The sequence below is a fragment of the Nylanderia fulva genome, unplaced genomic scaffold (assembly GCF_048542155.1).
Source record: "Nylanderia fulva isolate GAGA-0341 unplaced genomic scaffold, ASM4854215v1 Scaffold84, whole genome shotgun sequence".
Classification (NCBI taxonomy): domain Eukaryota; kingdom Metazoa; phylum Arthropoda; class Insecta; order Hymenoptera; family Formicidae; genus Nylanderia; species Nylanderia fulva.
Window position 1 is genome coordinate 140,115 of NW_028190961.1, and position 26,604 is coordinate 166,718.

At 30.3% G+C, this 26,604-nt stretch overlaps 2 protein-coding genes across 3 annotated transcripts; one reads left to right on the top strand and one right to left on the bottom strand.

Annotated features, from left to right (window-relative positions):
- The first annotated feature begins 294 nt into the window (after positions 1-294).
- Positions 295-15,280, top strand: Asx (transcriptional regulator additional sex combs). 2 transcript variants are annotated; one of them, XM_085489448.1, is made up of 8 exons: positions 295-1,094; positions 2,217-2,476; positions 2,567-3,679; positions 4,706-4,987; positions 5,292-6,149; positions 6,881-7,120; positions 7,723-7,766; positions 10,588-10,651. In XM_085489448.1, exons 1-7 carry the CDS (start codon positions 749-751, stop codon positions 7,726-7,728), a joined length of 3,105 nt encoding a protein of 1,034 aa, XP_085345574.1. In that variant the 5' UTR covers positions 295-748; the 3' UTR covers positions 7,729-7,766; positions 10,588-10,651. The 2 variants fall into 2 exon arrangements, with proteins under 2 accessions (XP_085345574.1, XP_029157026.2); XM_029301193.2 differs by lacking the exon at positions 7,723-7,766 and having other exon boundaries at positions 10,588-15,280.
- A 6,202-nt stretch (positions 15,281-21,482) lies between these two features.
- On the bottom strand, positions 21,483-23,132 carry LOC114929624 (uncharacterized). Its single transcript, XM_029301199.2, has 4 exons — positions 23,061-23,132; positions 22,352-22,969; positions 22,076-22,247; positions 21,483-21,914 (listed from the first exon to the last, which is right to left on the bottom strand). The coding sequence occupies exons 2-4, from the start codon at positions 22,508-22,510 to the stop codon at positions 21,787-21,789; spliced, it is 459 nt and encodes a 152-aa protein (XP_029157032.2). The 5' UTR covers positions 22,511-22,969; positions 23,061-23,132; the 3' UTR covers positions 21,483-21,786.
- Positions 23,133-26,604: the final 3,472 nt, after the last annotated feature.

Genomic DNA, 26,604 nt, shown 5'->3' on the forward strand with positions numbered 1-26,604 from the left:
TTGTCACTATACCGTTCCGCTTTTCCGCTCAAAATGTGCTCCATGTAATATAAGGCAATCAAAACAGACGGAACGGAACGCGCGGAAATGCGGGACTCTAGTAAAGTTTAGTTACTTTCTCTTCGCGTTTCCGCGTTTCCGCGCGTCCATGTAATCGCACCCTTAGAGATTCCAGGAACTTTATAGAGTCTTCTAGGGATTCTATCACTAATGTACCCATCTACATGCATCCGATATGATTTATGGTCTACTTCGTCGATATAAACAACAGGTACACATCTACGTCGACAATGTTTCCGTGGCATAAATATGTAAATATAGTATGGTCGAAAAGAAGCGGAAGCTCGCACAGTTTCTCGAAACATTACAGCCAAATGCGATTGAGATAAAGTCGTAACATTTTTTCTTGCTCGACGTAGCAACGTGGATTCACAAACTCCCGAGCCGAATGACGTAAACAATCTCCCCCGGGATCTTTCACGGCGTATTTCGACCGGTTTGACAGGAATGTCAATGTTCAGTCGCCAAGTGTTGAGAGAAGGAGCGTGAAGGGGTTCGCGCGCGCGAGAGAGAGAAAGAGACACAGAGGACTAGATGTTATGTTTATATTGCATTATTCGCGAGATCAGGCGAACACACGCGTTCGCTGAACGCGCGGACTGAAAAAAGAAGGTAATCGAGGGTGGGCAGGAAGATGGAATGCGCCGAACGGAAGTATTTATGCACAATTCACTAATACGCGTTGGCTATGCCACGGCAATCGTACGCTACCGCGTGCTTGCACCCTGACATTACATTCGTCGAAGATGTCAAAGTTGTAGGCGGCAACCCTACCATGGACACGGACGTTGAGCTCGGCAAGGCCGAGAGCTGCGAGACGATCCCGGGCTGCTCCGGTTACTCCAGCATGGTGCACAGTAAGAAGGTCATCAAGCATGCTCTACGCCAGCAGGCCAAACGACGTAGGAAGAACACGACGATAGCCGCGGGAAACTCCCGGGCTCTACCCAGAATCGTCGTCAAACCCTTACCTCCGCCACCGCCTTCGAACGATCCACCGTCACCGGTTAATAATGTACAGCACATCAATACTGGTAATTTAATTATGCTACTGCGTCATGCACAGGGCGTTTGTAGCTTGGCTATGTGTTCCTGGGACTGTTCCGAGGAGGAAGAATGGCTTCCGATTGGAAAAGATTATTTTTTAATTTTATTAATGTTATATGTTTCTTTATTGAATCAAATTAGGATTTATTTTTATCTGAATTTATTCAGAATTGTAATATAAATGTAAGATTTAAATTCAGAATTAAAATTCTGATGATAACAATGTTAATTCTGATAATTACAACTTTGTTTTAAGGATTACGGCTTTAAGGATTGTTTTAAGGATTATGTTCTGAATTAAGTTTGTGAATATTTTTTTAAAATAAACTGATAATTAAATTGGAAATATTGACAGACTAAAATTATTATTTGGGATTTATAATTTTATGGAGGAATTATAGTTTGGATATTTACATTGACTTTGGACATTTTTACTTGAAATAATCCCAAGAACACACACATAGTCAAGATATGGATATTTTATTATAAGACATCCTGTAATGCTTTATCTTTATTTTTGAAAATTTATTTGCTATACTATAGAATATACTTCTTTTTAGCATTATAAAGATTATTTTGGGACACAAGCATGTTTTAATTGTATATAAATTGCTACTTTTTTCTTTAATTAATTATGTTTGTCGCATGATCTATTTATTGAAATTTTATAGATATTAAATAGAAATAGAAATAAAAAAATGAAAAGAAAAGAATATCATAGAGTAACTTTGGTTTATATATATGATTTATAATCAATAATCAATTATAATCAATGTTATATTTAAAAAGATGCATTTTTAACTTAAATAATATGATCCAACATAATATTTTTAGAAATATTAATAGAAAAAAGCTCGAATAATATTTGATAAAAATATATTTCCATTTTTATTTTATTTATTACATATGTACATTGGAATATAATAATAACAATACTGAGATATGAGAGTTAATTAACAGTTATCATAAAAAAAAAGTTTATTTCATTTTCTTTATATTTTACATATAAAATATATATAATTTTAGTACAAAATTTTATTTATAATAGTTGTGTGATATTCTTGAAAAGTGAATAATTCTAATAAAATTTATATTTTATGTGACTACAGCAACGGAAGAACCTGCTGCCACAATGAGAGAAGTTCTGGCTAGTTTACCCGGATTCAGCTTGAAGTCAAGCCGCAGACGATCTACAAAGAGATTGTCAGCGACTGCACAACTGGAAGCAGGCCTGGTGGATCTAGAATCTCCAGCGAGCATCTTAGCTAGTACGAGCTTACGTGCTCTGTTAAATAGGCATACATTTCAAGGCTTACCTCCGCTGTATCAACGGAAGCTTGCGCAACTCTTGCCTGCTGTAGATAGACAGGTACTTCCTCAAGTCTCTATTTTTATTTAGAAATTTTTCCAGTACCTCTGATCGAAAAATCAATAAAGATTCATCCTTGTTATTCCGTAGGACGCTGCGATCTCCGGGCTGAACAATGAATTCTTCGCAAGAGCTTGCTTGGAATGGCGGAAACGTTTGGCGGAGGGAGAATTCACTCCAGAGAATCAGCAGCGCCTGAAGATGGAAGCTGAACGGGACAAAAACAAGCTGGATCCTTGGAAGGTGAAACACTTTGAGCCGATATGGGGCGAGAAACGGGAGCCTAAGCTTAAATCGAGCCTGCACTACATCACCGAGTCGCGTTCCAGCGGCGCAGTGACGCGTTCGAGTTTGAGACTTCGTTTGGAGTCCAACGTAGACATCCCCGCGTCGGAGCACGTCTATCCGGTCATGATGATGGAGGAGAAGGTCGACGCCGGTTGCAAGACCGAAATCGGCATAAAGACTCCTGACAATCTGACTAATTCCGAGGAGGTACAGGAGAATCTAATCACCCTGGATTACAACGCATTGGACAATTTGACGGACGAAAAGCACCTGGACGATTCCATGCAAGCAAATCCTTCGGAGATAACGGAGGAGATTCAGATACGCGACAGCAAGACGGAAGAAGAAACGACCGCGAAGAAGATCGAGGATATCTGCGAAAAGCAGGATCTAATTGAAACCGATGACATCACCAGGCAGCTCTGCCAAGACACGGAGGACATCGCGAACGTCTACGAGGAAGAGGCGGACAATTTGCAACCCGCGGAGAAGAGTGTGATCGAAACGCTGGAAGAGGAGGCTGTGCTGCTGCCGGATGGCAATTCGTCGTCGTCGCCTGGATCCAACGAGCAAGTGGAGCACGCGTCCGGGGAATCGATCTCGCAGTTGTCCAACGAGTACATTTCGCAGACATCCATAGATCAGATAGAGCAGATCTCGAAGGAGCAGATCTCGCAGATATCCAATGAGCAGATCTACCAGATATCGGATTGCGAGACCGCCGCGAGTATACTCGAGAGCTCGTCGCCCAAGGATAATCAAGTTAGACCCGCGGATATCGTTATGGAGGACGCTGGTCTGATGAGCGACAATCAAGCGGAAGCGGCGCACGAGAATCCGGCGGACAGCGAGTCGCAAATTCCGGAAGGAATGGAAATTGATAGCGAGACCTTGCAGCGTATTCACGAACTCGAGGTAGACAAAAGTTTTAATACACGTATTTGGGCATTTTATTTGATTTGAATCCATGGGACACGTATTTGTGATGCAATAAATCCAATTTTATTTTTAAAGTTTGTTAAAATTATAAATAAAAATATTTGAATCCACGGGATACATATTTGTGATACAATAGATCCATTTTATTTTTAAAGTATTTGTTAAAATTATGATTTAAAAAAATAGGTTTGCTTAACTTTTGATCAACAAATTTAAAATTTTTAAAAAAATAAGCTTAAATAAATTAAAAAACATTGCATTTAAGAAGAAATGTTTTGAACAAGTTATTTAGTTTTGAAGGGGAAGATGATAATCTTGAATTTTAACTAACGTTATTTTTCAAATTTATTTGAAGGTCAGTCTAATTTTTTGAAACGAAATCGCCATAAGTTTTTTTTATATAAATCGGTTCCTTCTAATATTTAGCATAAAAAGTTACGAGAGTAAAATGGCTAAAAAGTGAATAATTTATGAAATATTTTATACTTTGATATTATTTTGCATAAACTATAAAATATTTTGTAAAATATTCATTTTGCGGTGATTTTACTTCAATATTTTTATGTACACAAAATAATGAGAGGACTTGGATTTATATATATCCTAGATAGTAAGCGTACGTCATTTTGACGTCGACTGATGTCATTTGACATTGAATGACGTCGTTAGACGTCAAATGACAAGAGTTTGTTACTTTGGTATAATTCTTTTATATAATTTATAGAAAAAAATATAAATTTATTTGTGATTGTATATAAAAATAAGTCAATATTATTAAAATATAATTTTCTGACCTGAGAAGAATTCAAAAAGTTCCATCATTTGTTTCAAATTTTACCCGGCGCCGAAAAAAGGAAATTTTAACGGATTGTAATGTGTTACAATATTAAATTGGCTATCGATAGATTTAGTTGATACGTCATTAGGTCGATGACCTTGACAGAAATATTTTGCAACAAAAATTTACTATTATGAAAGAATAATATTATATATGTGCTTCAGGTACGAGGCGAAATGCGTGAAATGTACGAAGAGATTTCTGGATGTCCCGAAGAGATAATCTATCCTATTCTTGAGGGAATGGAAATGGCTTCGACTAACGCGGAAGTGACTGAACCACAAGTATCTGGACAAACTGAAGATACTAGGGAAACGGAGGATGTAAATGCCGGTAATGAGGACGAGGCTCTTCGAGAAGCGAACAATTACGTCTGTTCCGAGATGCTAGAGTGTAGTTGGACGGTGGATCCAACCGTTAATAATATCAATAATAATAATAACAGAGTGAGTAAATGCTATATATATATATATATATATATATATATATATATATATATATATATATATATAAAACAATGTAGATTTAGCAAATTGTGTTTTATCAAAATTTTACATTATTTATATTATTATATAAATTATATTATTATCCCTAACAGCACACATTTCGAAGACGTTCAGAGAACATGTCCCGAGGATGTCCTCTGAATATCCTCAGAATGTCTTTCGGATATGGTGTTGCTTAGGGATATTATTATATTATATATTATTTATATTATTATAAAATTTTATATTAATTTTTTTTCTAAAGACGCAAGAGGAACTGCAGGTACCCTGGCCCCTGGTGGCGGCTGCTCTGGATGGCTCCGTAGCAGCCAACATCACAGTAACGACGCAGGACGAATGTAGCGAGACATCTACGACGACCGACTCCACAAGCGCCTCGCAACAGTTCATCAACACGGACACCAACGTGGAATCCGTCAACTGCATTCAATTGCCGGTCGTTCAGGGCACGGCCTTTCAATCGGACAGCCTGGCCATCAGCGCACCAGAGAGCAGTTGTGTCATGAAGAGCCTGCAATCTCAGTCCCCACCCATCATCACGTTTCCGCAGTTGCAGTCCATCAGATTTGTGCAGACCAGCTTTAATCCGGAGCAGGACGCGACGTCTCTGCTCGCGAGCAACTCGCCTGCGATCTCGACGCAGCTGCAGCCTCAGCAGAGCACCACCGCGCAGATAAACATGATACGTACCCAAGATACCATCACTCAGATAAATACTCAGAACAGTAGCGCGTGCAATAATGTAAATCAGAACCATGCTATCGCGACGCAGGGTCAAGTACAAAACACTCTGTCGACCACGGGAATACAGGCTCAGAATCGTCCGCAAAACGCAATTGTCATTCAGCATCAGCCTGCTGCTACGACTCAGCCTCGACAAATTGCGGCTGCTGTGCATCAGCAACAGCAGCAACAACCGCAGCAACAGCAATATGCTGGATCATCGGTAACGATCTCCTCGCGACCGTCGCGCGTGTCTAATCAGGGTAGTCAGAGAGGCTCCAGAAACAATAAGGAACAAGGAGGAAGTAGATCGAGAAGCTCTACAAAGGAGCCTCCTGGTGCTGTCAACTTGGAGCGCAGTTATCAGATATGTCAAGCGGTAAATATTAATTCAATATTATTTTACAGGACAGTTTCATTTTCCCAGACAAATATCTGAATTAAGCAAAATAAGACGAGAAAATGGGTTTAAGACTGCTGGGTCTTCGTCGCGGCACATAATGTTAAATTGTGACGTCAGAGATGAGAAAGTACACACTGAAAATTTTTAGATGCCATTTTTAAATAAGAAGATATTTCGATGAAACACTACAGTCATTTTACAGCTGAGGTATTTTAAGATCGTGCTAAAAGATGGTGCTATCGATTTTTTCTTAAAGGACGAGTTTCAAGGTCACTTCAAGGTCATTAATTTTTTTAAATGGAACTATTTCAATTTTTTTATATAAATTAATATAAATTTCTCGCAATTTTACTTATAAAAAGTTATAAAGATGAGATGGTCAAAAAATGAATAGTTTATGAAATATTTTATACTTTTAACATAATTTTACATAAATTATGAAATATCTCTCGGAAAAAATATTCATTTTCCGATTATCTTAATACTTTTAGGCACAAAATAATGAAAAGAACCAATTGATGTAAAGAAAATACATAGTTGTTTTTAAGAACAAGTATGTAATTACTAATTGCAAATTACATACCTTTTTTCGTAAGCGCTTACTTTCAGGGATATTTGCCTGGAAAAATTAAAATAAAACACCTTATATATACATAGAAAAAATTTTTTGACAAGTGAAGTAAAATATTGGTATTTATATATTTCAGGTCATACAAAGTTCGCCGAATAGAGATCAGTTGAAGGCTCACTTGAAACCGCCGCCTAGTTTGCTTGCGAGAGGAGACGGTGCGTTTACCACGAGTAAATCCGGTGGACGCACGTTGACGACTGTCAAGCCTCAGAAAACGCAACAGGCGATGCAGCATAATAAACAGACTCAAAATAAAACGCAAGCAGTTATGCTGAGACACGTGTTTGCTACAGCGCGTCAGGCCACATCTACGGAGGTATGTGTAGCATATATATTAATGTTAGACTATATTTTTATTAAATACTTACCTGTGTCGCGCGACACATGTATAATTAAAGCTAAGTTCTACATTGGTCGTAGAATCGTAGATCGTAGAAAATTGATCCAATCACAGTCGATTATTCTCCTCACATTCAACTGTGATTGGATCAATTTTCTACGATCTACGATTCTACGACCAATGTAGACTTATTGTTAGTTTAAGGGTAAAATATTATAATTTATGATCTTAATCTTCTGGTAAACCTTAAATATTTTTTGTACGAGTTATGCAAGTAAAAAATCTCAAGAAAAATTAATAAATTATATTATAATAAATTATATTATAATAAATATATTATAATCAATTATAATATAATATATAAAAATATATAAATTAATATGAAGTTATAATAAATCAAGAAAAAATATATTTAGTAAAAAAATCACGATATAATCGCGATAAATCATGATAAAATAATTTTTGCTACAAATATAATTTTAATTCGCGATTCGATTGTCTTTCAATTTTTTTCTTGTATTGTACTGAATATCTGAATATGTACTTGCATACTATTTTATCCTTTTCTGTGTGTACAGTGCTAATCTTGCGGGTCGCTTGTGATGATCTCTGTATCATACAGGTACCTAAAATAAACAAATCTTTACATTAGTTGTGGGTTTTCAAATGAGTAGAGAGACTAGTGCGACTTTAATCGCCGAAGAAAATAATGTAGCGAAACGCGCAGAAAAAAAAGAAAAAATTTTTTATTTGTAAAAATATAATGACAAGAATATGATGAACAAATGCATTTATATTCAGGGTGTCTTACTCCTTGAATAAACCGGGGATTGTAAAGAAATTTTTTTATCTTGAAAAATCCGAGAGTCCTCATAGAATTTTATTGGGATTTTTTTTTCAAAAATTGTGTTTGATAATTTTATTTAATATTTAAGAAATATGTATGTATAACATATTTTTGCAATATTTAAGTTTTTTTTTAAATCTTATTTGATTTTATTGATGATCTCCTTTTAGGATCAAAATACATATGTTTTCATGGAAGGTTGTTCAATTTTTTAAATAATATTTAAATAAATTAGAGTACTCCTTCAGATGTTTATAATAAATTAGTTTTGCTTTATATTTTTATTTTATATTTGCAGTATTTAGATAAAGCGATATATGTATAATGCATTTTTTAAATTTGTATATTGTCTAAATTAATTTTATGATTAATAAATCGAATTTTAATTACCAGAAATGCTGCATTCTTGATAATTTTCTTTGCAATTGTATGACTGAAGAAAACATTAGAAAATACATAACAATAAAGAAACTTATTTTTAAAAAGTTGCTTTTATACAAATTTTATTTGGAATTTTAAACGAGAATATCTGGAAAATCAGTTTTTTTTAACAAGATTCGAGACACCCCGAATATTATACAATAAGGCTTTTAGAAAGACCGCTGCGATTAAGAAACAGATTATACAGAGTGTCCCATTTTAAAAGATTCACACAAATAAAACTGAACATGAACTCTGAACATTTTAAAGAAAAGTATTTTAAACAAAAGTTGTAGGATTTCGAGGAGGAAAGAAGGTAGCGCTACTGACTTTTTTTTAAAGGGCGATTTTCAAGATTATTTGAAGGTCATTTGTTTTTTTAAATAAAATTAATTTTTTTTATATAAATAAATTATTCGCAATATTTACTATAAAAAGTTATAAAGATAAGCTAAAAAGTGAATAGTTTACGAGATATTTTATACTTTAGTTTGACATAATTTTACATAACTGAAATTCATAAAATATTCATTTTTTGTCGATTTTACCTTAATACTTTTGTGCACAAAATAATAAATCAATTGGTGTAAATAAAATACGTAGTTATTTGTGAGAAAAAGTATGTAATTTTGCAACTAGCAACATATTTTTTTTGCAAACAATTATGTATGTATTTTTTTACACAAATTGATTCCCTTCTTTATTTTATGCATAAAAATATTGAGGTGAAATAGTCAAAAAATGAATATATTATGAGATATTTTAGTTTATGTAGAATTATGTTAAAGAGTGATGGCAAAAAGACCTGTTTTTTCGCCCATTTTATAGGGTCGAATTTTGGGACCTCAAATTTCAAACTTTTTTTATGCCAAATAGTACTATTAGATGAAATATTAATCCCAATAAAATTTCAAGATGAACATAGGCACGGTTCTTTAGATATAAAGAAGTGAAAGTGATAATTTCTCATAAAACTAAAAATCATCACTTTCCCCCTTGTATCTTCGGAACCGTGTCTATTGCCTATGCTCATCTTGAAATTTTACTGGGATTAATGTTATATCTAATAGTACTATTTGCCATGAAAAAAAGTTTGAAATTCGAGGTCCCAGAAATTGCGAAATTTGCCATCGTTCTTTAAGGCTCCGACCATGTTGGAATTGTGACGTCAGAGGCGAGAAAACACGCTAAAAATTCTTAGATACCATTTTTAAATGGCTTTTTCTCACTTCTGATGTCACAATCTAACATGGCGGCGAGAACTCAAGAGCTTTAAATATTAAGGTTCCTGGATACTCACCGCGACCATCTTCGATTGATAACGTCAGAAGCGAGAAAATATACCATAAAAATTATTGTGACGTACGTGAAAATAAAAATGTTTTTCAATAAAATACCAGTTGAAATGGATAGAATACACTTGTAAAATATACCGAAAACTCTCCTTTTGTTTGGGTTATCAATAAATAACATGTATATGCCGAATTAAATTGAGCATAACCATAAAGACGAAAACCAGCTGTTCGACAGGTATCGAAAAAAAATTAATATTTGCTTTCACATATTAAATTATGCCAAAATGAGAGTCTTCGGTATATTTTAACACCACGAAAATTATTTTAAACACAACAACACTGCACTAAAATGAAAAATAACGCTGTACGTCGCAAGAATCTTTCGGGCTGTCATTTCTCGCTTAGAGAAAGAGACAGAACTACATTTCTCGCTTATTGTTAGAGAAAGAGACAAAACTATAATCCGCCTGATGTCGCTACCATCGAAATTTGGAGTTCTATGGCGAGTATCCAGGAGCTTTAAATATATTGTAAACTATCCATTTTTTGGCCATCTTATTCTTATAATTTTTTATGCCAAAAATTACAAGAAATCGATTTAATAAAAATTAAGGTAGTTAGATTTAAAAAAAAAAACGAACGACTTTTAAATGACCTCGAAAATCACCTTTTAGGAAAAAGTCAGCGCCAACTTCTTTCTTCCTTGAAATTTTACTACTCTTGTTTGAAACATCTTTTTTAAACGCATCGTTCAAGAGATATTTGTGTGGATCTTTTGAAACGAAGCACCCTGTATAATATATATCTACAGATCAAATAGTAAAAATTGCGCGTCGAACGTCTACAAAATGATTAATTACACGTAATTGTGTTCTCTGTAGGTTGCAGAAAGCACCCCTATAGCGCAGCTCGGTTCCACCAGCAGCAACAATTTCGGGCAATACATACTTGTACAAAGGACAGGGGTTGGGGATGGTGCGCCGCGGGCGTCGTCCGCGCCCCCACTGCCACCGCAGATCGCGGGGATGGGCGTGGGGGTACACCTAGTGCGCGGAAGACCAGCCAGCGCCGGAGAGGGCTCCCATCAGGCCGTCACTCTGAAGGCGAGGGGTGCACAGGACAGCAGGGTGACGGGGGGCGCGGAACCCGGCGCCCCCGGCATGATAATCGGGGGCGATCCGCCGCCCCCGTGCGAATGTAATATGCGCGGAGCCATGGTAATTTGTCGGCAGTGTGGTGCCTTCTGCCACGATGATTGCATCGGGCCTCAACGTATCTGTGCTACCTGCCTCATACGTTAAGCGTTTCTTTCTTATTCATACACACAACCCTCCCTAACCCCTCGTTCGTGTATTATATATTTAATAAAACCCCCGTTATGAGATAAGAGTGCTGATCGTCTCTATAATGATATATCGGTGACCCAAGTAGCAAATGACGTCATGTTGACATCACTTTGACGTCTAATGACGTCATTTGACGTATGATGACATCATCTGACGTGTGATGACATCATTTGACGTCAAAATGATGTACGCTTGCTATTTGGGGAATTGAAGAGAAACACCAAACACACAAATATACACGCGTACACATACACACATCGTACATGACAAATTTATTATTAGACACGACGTAATATATAATATATCCGAGGGATCTCGATGATGTATTTTAGAAGATGTAAACAAAAAGTTATGCTCCACATAACTGTGTGATGGAAAAAATTTCGGGGTAATAATAATAACTTCTGTAGCAATCTACTATAGATAATAGTATATTGCAATGCGGTATTCTAGGATTTTTTTGCATTTCGATTAGAGACAAAAGTTAACATATCGATGTGTAGTTTCGGAAGAGTATCATTTTTTTAGAGGATAATATTGTGACATTTTTTTAATATTAATTTTTTTCTTAATAAACACAATGTTGCTTCCGAAGTTTTAATCATTCGTTGTACAATACGTTAATATACGTGAGCCACATGATCTACTAAATTAATCTCTACTGAAATTAATTGCCAAAGTAATTCTTCGAGTACAATTAAGACTAAGAAGTAAATAAAAAATAAAGGATAATATTTCATTCATATTACAAATTTGTCTATAATGATGTTCTCGTATATTTTTTCTGATGTGAATTAGATTTTCTATTATACTACAATAATTTAGAACGAATTTTGCTTGATAAAAACGCATGAATATTTATACTGTTTTAGAAGAGGAAAAATTATCTACATTTTTTTCTTAAATTCTACCGCGTTAGGGGGGATTATTGTGGTCTGTCGGAATAGTAATGAGATTGAATGTAAATACTACGCTAACTGTAAAGTATAGCACTATCCAAATAGCAAGCATACGTCATTTTGACGTCTAATGATGTCATTTTGACGTCAAAATGACGTCAGTTTGTTATTTGGGAAACATACATCATTTTGACGTAGATGTCACTAGACATCAAAATAATGTCATTTTGATGCAAAATGACGTTATTAGACGTCATTTTGACGTTTGATGATGCAGTTTACAAAAAAATTTTTTTATTATTTTAAACCAGACAAGGTGTTTCTTATAAATTTTTGGATGCTGAAAACGATGCCAATTTTTACCAGCATATCAGATATTCGAAATAATTGGTTTAATGGCTTCTTTACGATATTTGAAGTTTTTTTATGAAAAAAGTTAACTTTATCTGGAAATTCTGATCAGATGTTATAAATATATTTTTTTTATTTTGAAATCTCACTTTTTAGTCATGTTAGGAAGGATTTAAATACAGACTTTTCCTGAGGTAGCAAATATTTGGAAAAAAATTTTTTGTTAATTTTGGAAAAAAAAATTTTAATTCCTCAAAAGTATCTCCATATGAGAAGTAATTAAACCTTTCAAAACATGGCGAAAAAGTAAGATATTAAAATGAAAAAATGGATTTTATTGTGTATTAGTAGATCTCGTTATCGTCTTTATTACGGGGCGACAAAATATTATTTGTTGTCGCTCCATAATAATCAGAAAATACGTGATAAGATCTACTAATTTTCATATTTACATATTTACGAAAAATATTATGGTAACACTACATTAATCGAAACTTTTACTGCTTTTAAAAGCAGGATTATATACTTTATATTTCACATAATTGTGTGATTTTTTTAGTCTTACTACATTATGTTACATATTAAATCATTACTTTTCTGACAAATCATATCTATATAAATTAATGTAGATCTATAAAGATTCTACTTTTTAATTTTATTTTTTATTGCAAAACTATTAGATTAGATTATATATAAAAGTAATTATGTTTCAAATTTGAAGAAAACGGTGAAAAATGTTGGTGTTTCAAGATACAGTAAAAATAGCAAAACTACTTCTGACAATTCATTTTAATAAAAAATTGTCTATGCGTCTATGGAATACTTGCGCGCAATTTTTTTTGTCTCTTAAAATTATAAGTTACTAATCCAGCACTCTTATATTAACGGAAGTCTTTATAGATTGAGGGTAATAAAGAATACAGTTGTGAGTATTGAAAGATTAAATATTGCTACATTATTATACAGCAGATGAAAAAAACATATAAAAATGCTTATTATTTTTCTCAATTTTATTGTTATCTTGCCTATTATATATTTTTATTGTAAATTGACGAGTGCAATGCATTGCTCTAATAAAATAATAAATTTCTAAGTAGATTTACATAGCAAACATAGATACATTGTACACAAAGTTATATTAACAAAATTAATCTCTGTATAATGTAATGATATTTAATTATATTTGTAAAATTGATTTATTATTTGCTGAAAAAAATTATTCATTTAATAATCAAAATTATATTATTTTTATAATATCAATGAATTGATTAAGATATTATAATCTTTACTATTTCTCCAATATCGTGAATAATACAAACAAAAAAAAATAAATATTTAATTATATATTTGACAAATAAATATACAAAAAAGACTTACATAAAAATGTTTATTTTTCCTTTTTTAAATTTTGTCAAACTCTAGTCTGCGTCATATTTATATTTATTTATTACTTTATTTATTAATGATAACATTATTTATACTTTTATAATTTTTATATTTTATATCGTAACACATATTGCCATTTCATATTCATATTATAAAAAAAATCATTTATTTCACTCACATAATTCTGTCATTTAATTAATAATATTATATACTTATACTACGATTTATATTAATATGTAATGTAATTTTGATTAGTGTAATTCCAATATTTTAACTGTATTCTTTAGACCCTGACTTAAAAGTTTGGCATATAAATCTCTTATATACACCGACTCTTAAATACAGTCTTCCACTAAACATCACGCTCTGTATACTCTGTAATATGTACGCTTGTTATTTATTTATTAACACGAATTTATTTTTATTATAGCTAGCTGTTTAGAGAATATTCCTGTACATGTTGATCTCGAAGCTACATAAATCCTTTGTACATGCTCTCTTTTAATTATTCCTTTGGGATATACATATAGAATGATGATCTATCGGACTCCGAGTCATAATATAGTTCGGATTACTTTTTGCACATGTATTAGTACATGTTGTATGTCAGACTATAGTATCATCGAACATTGTGTACAGGAACAGTAATATGTATAATATATCATGAGAATGAATAATTGATTAAGATTAATGATTTATTACAAATAATAAGAGAAATAATTGAATATATTCATAGCTATATAATATAATGGCTAATTATCTCCAAAAATAGTGGTCTTATAAAAAAATGTTAAAAGTTGTAAGATTCAAAATAAGGCACTTGATGGTGACCTTGACTTTGACCTAAAGGTCAAATTTAGGTTATTTCAAGGTCAACTTAATTTAAAAAAAAAATAGAATCCTCGATTTTGCATATTCTTGTAGTTTATCTCAAGAGCTTTCCAAAACACTATAATAAAACATTTTTGAATTATAAAGGTTTGAAGTTAACAATTTTTTGACATAAAATGTTAAATATCTTGTAAAATATTCAGATTTTAGTAATACGGAATAATGAAACCAATCAATTGGTATAAAGAAAACATAGTTGCTTTAAAAAAAATGTATGTAATTTGCAACATACTTTTCTAAATGCATTTTATGTCAAAAAATTGTTAACTTTAAACTTTATAACTCAAAAAATACTTAATGAAAAAATGTTTTATAGTGTCTTGGAAAGCTCGAGATAAGCTACAAGAATATGCAAAGAAAAATAGAGGGTTTCATTAAAAAAAATTAAGTTGACCTTGAAATGACCCTTAGGTCAGAGTTAATATCAACATCAAGTGCTTTATTTTGAGTAATGTTTGTATTTAACCTTTTTTTTATAGGACTATTTTCGGAGATAACTAACCGTTGCCGAACTTTTGAACCACCCTGTATGTATAATACATATGTAATTTATATTATTTGACCTCCCATGATGATTTGTTACGGATTAAGGCTCCTGGCCTCTCACCGACCATGTTGGAATTGTGACATCAGAAGCGAGGAAACGGACGTTAAATATTCTTGAATGCTGTTTTGAAATAAAAAATATCTTGTTTTTAATATACCTCGAAAACTTTTTCCCTTTATAATTAAACAACAGCTATAAAATGACTGTAATATCAAGAGAAAAAATATCCAGATAGCAAGTATATGTCATTTTGACGTCATTAGAAATAAAAATGACCTCATTTTGACGTTTAATGACATCATGTTGCTCTTGGGTAGTTTTGAGAAATTTTAAAAATATGCTAAAGCTATTTGAAGTAGTTTTTCATAGATTTTTTTTTTAATTTGAAGATGACATCTAAGAATTTTCGGTGTGTACTTTCTCACCTCTGACGTCACAATCTAACATCGTCGCTGCGAGGATTCAGCAGCCTTAACTCTTTAGCATTGTTATTTATATATCGAGGAATGATTTATTGAGAAATTTAGCAAACAATTTTATTTTTGATATATATATAATTTCACACTTATATGCTTTAATCCAAGTTGATATATATACGTCTGGAGAAAATATTCTACAGTTCAAATGCAATTGTGACACAATAATAATAATAATAATAATAATAATAATAATAATAATAATAATAATAATAATAATAATAATAATAATAATAATAATAATAATAATAATAATAATAATAATAATAATAATAATAATAATAATAATAATAATAATAATAATAAAAATAATAATAATAATAATAATAATAATAATAATAATAATCTTTCTAGAATGGACTGATAGAGAAGCATTGTTTCTAGGGTGACTATTATATCTATTTCTAATTTGGATTACAACATATACATATATATACATTATATTAAATGCTATAATTGTACACATAAATATTACTATCCGAAACTTATAAATGCTTTGAAGCGTCGATTGATTAATCGATCTGAACGGATCAATCTTAATATCTTTTTTTTGCCCTAATTCGTCATTCAAAGCATTTATCATGCCGAGATAAGTTTTGGCAACCAACTGATTTCACCTATTCTCATTTCTTTCGGTTTGTATTTCTTTTATTTTTGAGACACATTTGTTCTTTCTAACAGAGATTGGCAATTGGATATGAACCGTAAGCGGTATTTTTTCAATAAAATGTCTCAGATGTATTTTGAATCTCTATTATCTGAATCTCTCTCATATATTAAGTGTTAATTTCATTAAACTGGCAAATATACATCTTGCTTTGTTGTTTAATCAAATATACATATCGATATATAAATATTTTATAAATGCAAATGAAAAAAAAATCTTGTTTCTCTATTATTCTTTACTTAATTTGAGAAATTTAATTATCAAGATTTAATGAAAATTATTTCTGATGTGAGTTTATTTGTCAAATTCTTTCAAAATTTTTTCAAAAATTTGAAGCCGAATATTTATTATATATATTAATTAATATTTATTAATTATAATAAATATTAATATTATTAATTATTTAATATATGATTATATTAAATAAAATTAATAAAAATCACGTCTTTTTTCGAGAATATTTTCGAAAAAAGGCTTTGTTTTGCGACAAAAAACATGTGTTTCATATAATTTGTAATAATTAATTATTGATTTTTTAAATATTTTAGAAATTCTTTAAAAATTAAAAATGTTTATAAAAACTTATATTTTGGAAATTTAATTTTATCTTGACAAGGAGCTAATACATATATATATATGCAGTGTCCAGTAATATTCGTATCACCTTTTATGCATATGTAGATGAAGCGGATGAGAAATCGAGTAAAAAAGTTCTCTCTATCGTTTTGCAATCTTCGCAATAATCAATGAGAAATTAATTTAAAACAAAAAATTAATCAACTATATAATCCGCTCTATTTGTGATTCGATTACACTAGTTTACAGCCAAAAATTATTTTAAATTAAAATGTTTTTTTTTATAGATTTTTAGCTTAAAGCGATACCACAAACCAAATTTCAATAGATTTCGTCAGATTTACAAAATAATTGAGATGTAGAAAATGGCTTTTTTGTGATAATTAAATTTTTTTTGTAAAAACGATTAACGTTATCTGGAATGTTTGATCAAAAATGAATATATTGACTATCCTCAATAAAATGCTTTTATTTTATTTCAATATCTTCCTAGGTAGCAAGTATATACGTTATTTTGACGTCGAATGACGTCATTAGACATCATTTTTTAAATAATCGAAATAAAAAGAATTTATTGTATATAAAAATGCATTATATATATATATATATTTAATATCCAATTTTTATTAGTACGTCAAGTTTTTGAAATAATTGAGATTTAATATGCTAAAAATGATTTTTGGGCTATTTGAGATTTTTTTATGAAAAAAGTTAATGTTATTAGGAAATTCTGATCAGTTATATGTATATACATATATATATATATATATATATATATATATATATATATGTACATGTATGTATATATGTATATCTGATCAGAATTTCCCGATAACATTCACTTTTTTCATTAAAAAAAATCTCAAATAGCCCAAAAAAGTCATTTTTAACATATTAAATCTCAATTATTTCGAAAATTTGACGTGTTAATAAAAATTGGCTTGTGACATCGTTTTCAGCATCCAAGTTCAATAAAAACCACCTTATCTGGTAAATTTAAAATAATAAAATATTTTTTGTAAACTAGTGTTATTTATTATTAGAATTATTCTATATATATTTCAAAATCAACCAGCCAAGTTGCCAAGCTCTGTATTAATAAACATGCATATTTAGATAATAAATTATTGCTTGCATTTTGCGTTATTAGAAAAAATCATACTCACATATACAAAAATAGTAAAAAAAGTGATAGGACAACAAAAAATATGGTGACTGAGATCAAATAAATAAAACGGTGGTGCAGTTGTGGTGTGTTAGAATATGTTTTATGTACATTATATTTCATCATTATTCTATTTCATCTCCCCGTATGTGTATACAGTTATAATTAGATGACCTTCACCCTCTTGTCATATTATTATTGTTAGGTCACAATTATTGTAACAATTAAAGGTTCTGAGGCAATAATATGTTGAATGACACGAAATGCGACTTTTGTTTTAAACACTGTATATGAAGAAATAAGCTCGCGAAAATTTATTTCTCTGTTGTATGTCTGTTAAAATCTATTCTGTGTGATTTAACGTGTTGTCGTCTCGGCCCATCAACTTATTTAAGTTTAACACAGGTTAAGAAATACGCATTACGTTGTGTCATATTTTTTCTAAATATGTATAATTTACGTTACTTATCGATATTGATTATTTATCGTATACCACTATAATTATATAATGTTAATTTTTTATCAATAATAGTGACTAGTATTACTGCAATCTTCGAAATTACTCTGTATCCGTCGCTCAAATGTAAATAAAGTAATATACGTTTAATATGAGAAATTATTTAATGTAACAAAAGGAACCCCGCACTATTTTTATTTTTAAATAAAAAACATTCCCAGATAGCAAGCGTACGTCATTTTGACGTTGTGATGTCATAGACGTTAAAATAATGCCAGACGTCAAAATGACATCGTCAGTTTGATACTTGGGATTTATTTTTTTCTTAAAAAATAGTCAAAATTTGTATTTAGGGGAGGTCACTATTTTTTGAGTTTCTATAACTTTAATAAGTGGACAAAATGGGAAATTTTCTGGGGAAATGAGAAAAAAAAATTTTATTTTGTCCAGCTCATAGTGTTCCATATAAAAAAATTATCAAATTCACCGATACTAAAAAAATAGTGATCTTTTCAAAAATAGAAATTTGAAACTTTGAAATCCTTTTTTGCATTTAAATTTCGTTCATTTTTAACGAAGCTACAGCCTGAATTTTGTCGATTTTAAAAAAAAAAATTAAATGTTTCTTTAATTTTTGTGAGTAAGATCATCATATTTAATATATATATTTCTATATATTTCTATATATATTTATGTATTGTATATGGACTTCTTCCTGTGATTACAATAAGATTTATAAAAATGCATATATTTAATCAATATTTCAAAATATTAATTTTACGTTTTCTTATTAAGCTCAAGAAATTTTCGATATATTTTATTACAATTTATATTATTGAACATGAGAAAGTAGTAACATGCAAAAAGACTTTATTTAATTTGATATATTTCACAGAAAAAAGAAATATATTATTTCTCGCTTCTGATGTCATGAAATTCAACCGTATGACGTCAAAAAGAAACCAGATGTCTTAAATTGTTCCAAAAAAAGATTCCTCGACATAAATCAACATTGCCTTTTAATTTTAATATTTCCTTTTTATTCTAACCATATAACTCACATGCATTAAAAGTTATGTTTGCTTTGATATATATATATATATATATATAGTGTATCTAAATATTATACAATATATAGGGTGTCCAATTTTAATCGATCACCCTCTAATACTTTTTGATTGTACAATTTTTTTTAGACAAAACTTATTTGATTTGAAGAGAGACAGAAAATGGCGCTATTAATTTTTTTCTGAAGAGCGTTTTTCAAGATCATTTAAAGGCCTTTTTTAAAATAAAATTGTTACAATTTTTTATACAAATTAATTCGCAATTTTTTGCATAAAAAGTTATAAGGATAAGATGGCCAAGAAATAAATAGTTTACGCTGTTACGTCCAGGCTCAAAAATAATTAAGGAAGAGTCAAGGAAGGAAGGACGTAACAATACCCTTATTTCTCAAACGGCGCTGTACAGTGCGTCTGTTCGAGCTGAACAAAACCGTCTAGGCCCAAATAGGTCAATAACCGCGAAGGCCGCTTTTACTCTATTTAAAAGGCTGTTCGTTTGGTGGTCTCTTTTTGGCAAGAGAATTTAAATCTCTTTTGCTCGGGATGGGACCTTGTGCGATTTCTGGTTTGGAAAGGAACGAGAGTGGGTTTTCCTTTATTAATTAAATGATGTCAAATTCATAATCAAATATCAGATTTATTTTTATCAAAATACGAAAGAAGAGTTATACATAAAAGGAATTATATTTATGTAGGAATTATATTATGTCCACTTAAGCGTGGAGCACACACTTTTGCATAAGCGTATAAGCATATGCATAAGAAATTCGATTGGTTGAATTTTTTATGCATACGTTTATAGACCAATCAAGATTATTATGCTTACGCTTATGCGCCTATGCAAAAGTGTGTGCTTCCCGCTTTACATGATTTTATTATGCTTACTTTGCGTCGTTCTCTTCTTAACAGTTTTTAAACAAGTTTTTTTGAAAAGTTGAAGATATATTATAAAAAGAAACCAACGATCTAACAAAACACCTCATTTTGAACTATACTTAATCACAAATTGTGTGTGTTTATATATGATCGGATAGATATGCTTAAGCGGGGAGTACACACTTTTGCATAGGCGCATAAGCGTAAACATGAGAATCTTGATTGGTCTATAAACGTATGCATAAGAAATTCAATCAATCGAATTTCTTATGCATATGCTTATGCGCTTATGCAAGAGTGTGTGCTCCCCGCTTTAAACTATTGATGTCCTATTTGTCTTATTATTTTATGTTTGCTAATTTTTCTAAAATAACATAATAGGACTCGCTGAGTAAATCATAGTATCTTTATTTAAATTTAACCCATTTTTTTTTGTTCTTTGGTGTGTAACATCTCAGAGATGAGTCTTTGGTAATAATTACTTTCATTGTCCAGAATCGCTACATATTATCCCAGTTGAATGTATGGTGTTCTTTTATTATATGTTCAGAAATTACCGACCCAGTCAGAAATGTATAGTTGACTCGACGTCGAATCAACGTTGAAATCTGATGTCGAAGTATAGTCAAAATTTTGATCGATTCGACGTCGATCTCGTACCAAATATCAACCAATTTTCAATTATTATTTCAACGTCGTTTCAACGTCGAAATTTGATGGTATATATATATATATAATAGTATACTTTATTATTTATTATTTTTAAGGTAAAAATACTAAAAAACAAAAAGTGCAAATCTTATTTTTCTTTTATTTATTATTATACAAAGTTGAATATAATTAAACTACATTGCATTATAAAATATATATTTATTAACAATGCGTTATATCTGTAAACTATTTCAAATTTTAACATATTATAAGAATAAAGCGTTTAGTATACCGTTTAACAAAAAATCACAAATAATTGCAGAACAGCTACGTGTTTTACTAACTTTTACACATATAATAAGTACTGAAAACTTATAAATTTGATAACGAAAGTAATATTGCACACACAAGTCCTGATGCTTGTAAACAAAAAAAAGAAAAAGTCTCTTATATTATATTAATATAGCGACAAAATAAAATTCCATTTTTTTTTTCAAAACAATCGAAAGTATAAATCATTTTTCGCAATCGCATAAAATTAGAAAAAAAATAAAACTGAAATTGATTTCACGTTACGCATAAAAAAATAGATATTTTTGTCGCAGACATTTTGTTGTTTTAAATATAGAGCAGAGCATAGTTCAGCCATAAATATGCTATAAAAATCGTCAAATGACAATAAAAAAATAGTCAAATTTTAAAACAAAAGAAACACAAAAATAATCTTATTTTTTTATTCTTTTCCCCATACTGCCGTTATCTTGGCGACGCCAAGGTGCTTGCTTTAGCCACAGTGAAGTAGCTGCATCAATCTCTGGGATTTCTGTTTCTGGCCTTTTGTCTAAAATGGCACCTAAAAATGCAATAATTTTTATATTTTATTAAATTTTATTAAATTTTTTAAATTATTTTATTATATTAAATTTTTATTTTATTTTTATTAATTAATTTATATTTATATTATTCTCTTATTTGAAACGATTCTTAGTTGGAAATAAATATAAGTTTACTTACCTTGAACAACTTCATACAGCATCAGCTTTTCGAAACATTTTTTGGATAAATGTTTACCACTTTTTAAAGTAAAGTCTGCTGCCAATGTGTTTGAAATAAGTTTCCTTAGTACTTTATATGTAGCTTCCTTAATATTGTCTTTAGGACCAATAATTTGACTCATGTAACAAATCTGGAAAAAATCAAAATTTAAGCAAAGAAAATTAAATATTAATAAATATTAAAAACAAATATACATATATATATATATAATAAAAGCGATAAATATTTATTTACAGTTGCACCAGCATTATCATCTTTCGTTAAATATTTTTCAAATTTTTCTAATTCTTCCTCTGTTGTCAATGGAAGTGCTGGAAGATCTGCTGGTCTTATTATTCTTTTCTCATGTGGTAGAAGAAAGCGATTTAATCTGCATAAATTCATAGTAATCATATCTAATTTGCTACTAATTTCTTAATTTAACGAATACATCTTTTTTTCAAAAGCTTTCATATCAAAGGTCGCTTTAGACACATCTAATACACTACCTGTAAGAAAATCAAAACGTAATATTTGATGCTTTAGAAAAAATTAAAAGGTACAAAGTCATATATGTTACTTGATCTACAAGATGAACTCGGTGTAGTTACAGCTGTCACATGTGAAGTAACTGGACTCTTTTGACGTAATTCTGATGGAGAAGTGCATATTGAAGATGATGATTTTTCATCAGATATATTTGCTTCATAAATACAGTAATCTTTTGATGTACCTGGTGTCTCTATATTTATCGATCTTGCACTTGTACTTGGAGATACATCTTTATTTGATATCCTGAACTTTCATTGAAAAATCGTCCTCTCGTGGAATATTAGGATCAATATTTTCTTCTGTAGCATTATCAGAATCCATCTTTACACATGAAAACATTTCAAGACTTTATTTATACCAATAAAATTATGACTTACATCACATTGCATGTGCGACGTATAGAAATACTTACATTATCTTCTATTAAACATTTCTGTTTTTCTCTTGCAATCTCTATGATTTTTGTTTTGTTATCCGTAACTGAAGTTACCTTCCTTGCTTGACATATTTTTGTAAGTAAGAGATCCTTTTAGATTTATGATTTTTAGAAAATGTCAACATTGCGTCATTTTTTTTTTCTAATTGTTTATTTTTCTGTAATCTTTCAAATTTTTTTGTTTTGCTATCTGTGATAATATTGTTTTGATATTGTTTTACTTTATTATTTTCTGATCGAAACAAGATAAGTGGCGGAGAAGGAGCATGTTTAAATTTATATTTTTTTATAGCACTATCATCTCTATCAAAATCTGAATCATCAGAAGTTGAAATATTTTTAAATTTCTTCTTTTTTGTCACTTTTGTCGAGAGAGATTCATCACATGCAAACTGCCGCTTAATTTTTTTACGTTTACCACGACCAAATTCACACTCTGTTTCATAATTAGACGACATAATATATCCATTTCGTGCATTTCGTGCAGCCAAAAGTGTATCTAGGAAATACAATTAAAAAGACAATTAACTTTTTATAAGCAAAAAATATGCAATAAGAAACAACATACCATAACATTTTAAAACAGTAACATTATATATCGGCCATGAAGGAAGTGCATCTATTTCTTTTTTAATTGCAGTACTCTGCTCAGATTTAGGAGGCCAAGAAATTTTTGCATTTGTTTCTTCATCTAATTGTTTTAGCCATTTAATAAGACCAACTTCAAATAAAGAATCGTCTTCCTCGTCGCAATCAACATCTTCATTTATAAATTTCAAAACGACAAACTGAAAAAATAATGATTTTGATATGTAATGACTTAAAATTTTTCTAACAATAAAATACATAAAAGAATTAACTTTACATACACTTACAATTAGATACACAATATAGACGACATAATATATCAAAATTCTATTTGTAAAAGGACATAGTATGAAATAAAGGTATGCAAACATATTCATCTTTTATAGGAATAAGCCAACATTTGGCAATAATATTATTTATAGAAAATACCAATCTTTCTTCACTTAAATCAGATACTTTGACAATGCCAAGTTCAGACGAATGCAAAGGATATGTATAAAAATCTGTAATATTTTTAAAAATATTGCCAACAAAAATTATATTATCCTGATTGCGAATGACATTTGTCAGGACTCCAATTTTACCTTCACTTGTTTTGAAGCATGAATCTCTATTATTTACTTAAAAAATAACATCATTTACTGAAATTTTTTTAAACTGTTCACCATAAATATTTTCATTGATATTTCTGTTTTTTTGAAAAAATAATGTTATTTATATCAGAATCTAAAAGTACAACGTTTTTCTTACTTTGTTCTAGCTCACGTTTTGCTGCTTGTTGAATGGGTTTAAAACCAGATTTGAGGTTACTTTTAATCATTTTTAATTTGTTTTCATAACGAAAGGCACTAAATGTATCTAAACAACCATGATCAATACATTCTTGTGCCAAATGGCAAAGAGAGTGAACATTATATACAACAAATAATTTTCTAAATAATGTGATAGAATGTTGGATAAAAGTTCTGAGTAGAGTATTTGCATACTCGTTAAAACTTTTATAAAGAATGGGACTTGTAAGAATATAAACGTTCCACAATGCAATAATAGAAAGTGCTTATAAATATTTATATCAGGATGTGAAGCAAAAGCTGCTATGCCATCGTATAAACATAAACGACGGAATTCCGTTGCTTTGTAAAATGATAATTTATGTAAAGATCTGGGTTTTCGAGCAAAGTCCTGAGGACAAGAAGGGGCTAACAGAATCAGCCTATCAGATATTCTGTTTACAACAGTCCAGTGTAGTTTCCATGGACTTATCCAATTCTTCCATGCTTCTAATAATCTCTTAAACACACCTTCATATTCCAAATGCATAGGCTCTAATCGAAACTGAGAGACCATTTTGGTATTAAGTTGAAGAAGAGGTGATACTCCTTTATGATGGCGAGGTTGCATTTGATTTTTAAAACTTTCGTCAGTTCTTAAAGGAGCATGTAAATCAATATACGTTTGCCTATAATCTAATCGTTCTCCCCATACTGTACATTTTTCACATAAAGCATATCCATTATGGCCTATACAACATTTTATTAATTCTCTAGCTGGAGCATCAAGAATATAATGTCTAATTAAAAAAATAAAAGTTTTTCCATATCGTACATAACCATTAGAAATTAGATTATCAACTTCAGTTACAAAATCTTGCAAAAACTCTTTCACATTATTTGGATCAGAATTCCCAAAATAAATAGCAATAATGAATGGATAATTTTTAGTTCCTACGAGATGTCCTAATATTGGCCAAAATTTTTTCTTTGAACTTCGAAAAAGAGGGAGTCCGTCAGTATTAATATCTATTTCAATTTTTTGTTTTACTTGCAAGTACTTTTTTAAATTAAGCCCATCCAAATAATTTTTAATTCCTCGATACCAAAATTGTCCTCTATTTTCAAAGTGAGTTATATGTATATCGTCATCAATTTTCAATAAAGTTTTATAACATTTAGGCAGATTATTAAATACAGGTTGAAGTTTTGCAAGTAATTCATCTATTTTTGACATAGAAATAACACCACCTGATAAAGCCCATTGACGTAAAGCTAATATTACATAATTTTCCTTTTGCTGATTATTTTCAAAAACTGTATTAACATTTTCATCTCCATTTTCACTTTTATTCGTATTTTCACTTTCATATATACTTTCATCTGTATTTTCACTCTCATCTATACCTTTGCACTCATTTTAATTTTCATTTTCATCTCTATTTTCACTCTCATCTATACATTCATTTTCATCTCTATTTTCACTTTTATCTATATTTTCATCAAAACTCATGACATTAGAAAGTCTTTCGAAAGCTATATCTTCTTGAATCTCAAGTTCACTTTGAGAATAATGATTTAAATCTATTAATTCATTAAGTTGCAAATTTTCTTCTTCAGAGTCTCTTGAAATTGACAAATTGCTGTTGCTTAAACTATTGCACTTGAGTCTACATTTTGATTCTAATAATTTATTAACTCTTTTTAAAATATAATCTTGTCGCTCTTTAACTTTCAACCTTTTTATAACTATGGTCTCAGCTCTTTCCTTCCAACTACGTTTATAACACTATATATATAAACAAAAAATGAAATAATTGACATGTGATAAAAAAATGTATAAAACTATTTTCTTTGTTTATAGAAACAATAGAATAGAACTGATTATATATATCCAACTGCTACCTTTTATTATTCAAAGCAAAAATACTTTTTTACACACTTTATCTGACAAATACGTGGAAAGCAACGTACAGAATTAAAAAATTTAAATATAAAAACTCTAAATCAAAATACAGAGAAAATGTTTATTATAGGTTACGTTGTCACAAACACTTAATAACCGCGCGCCTATATTTTGTATCCTATTATTATTTTATATAAAAATAATAACAATCAAGTGTAAGAAAAATAGTACTTACCCGCTTAGTAACGTCAATATC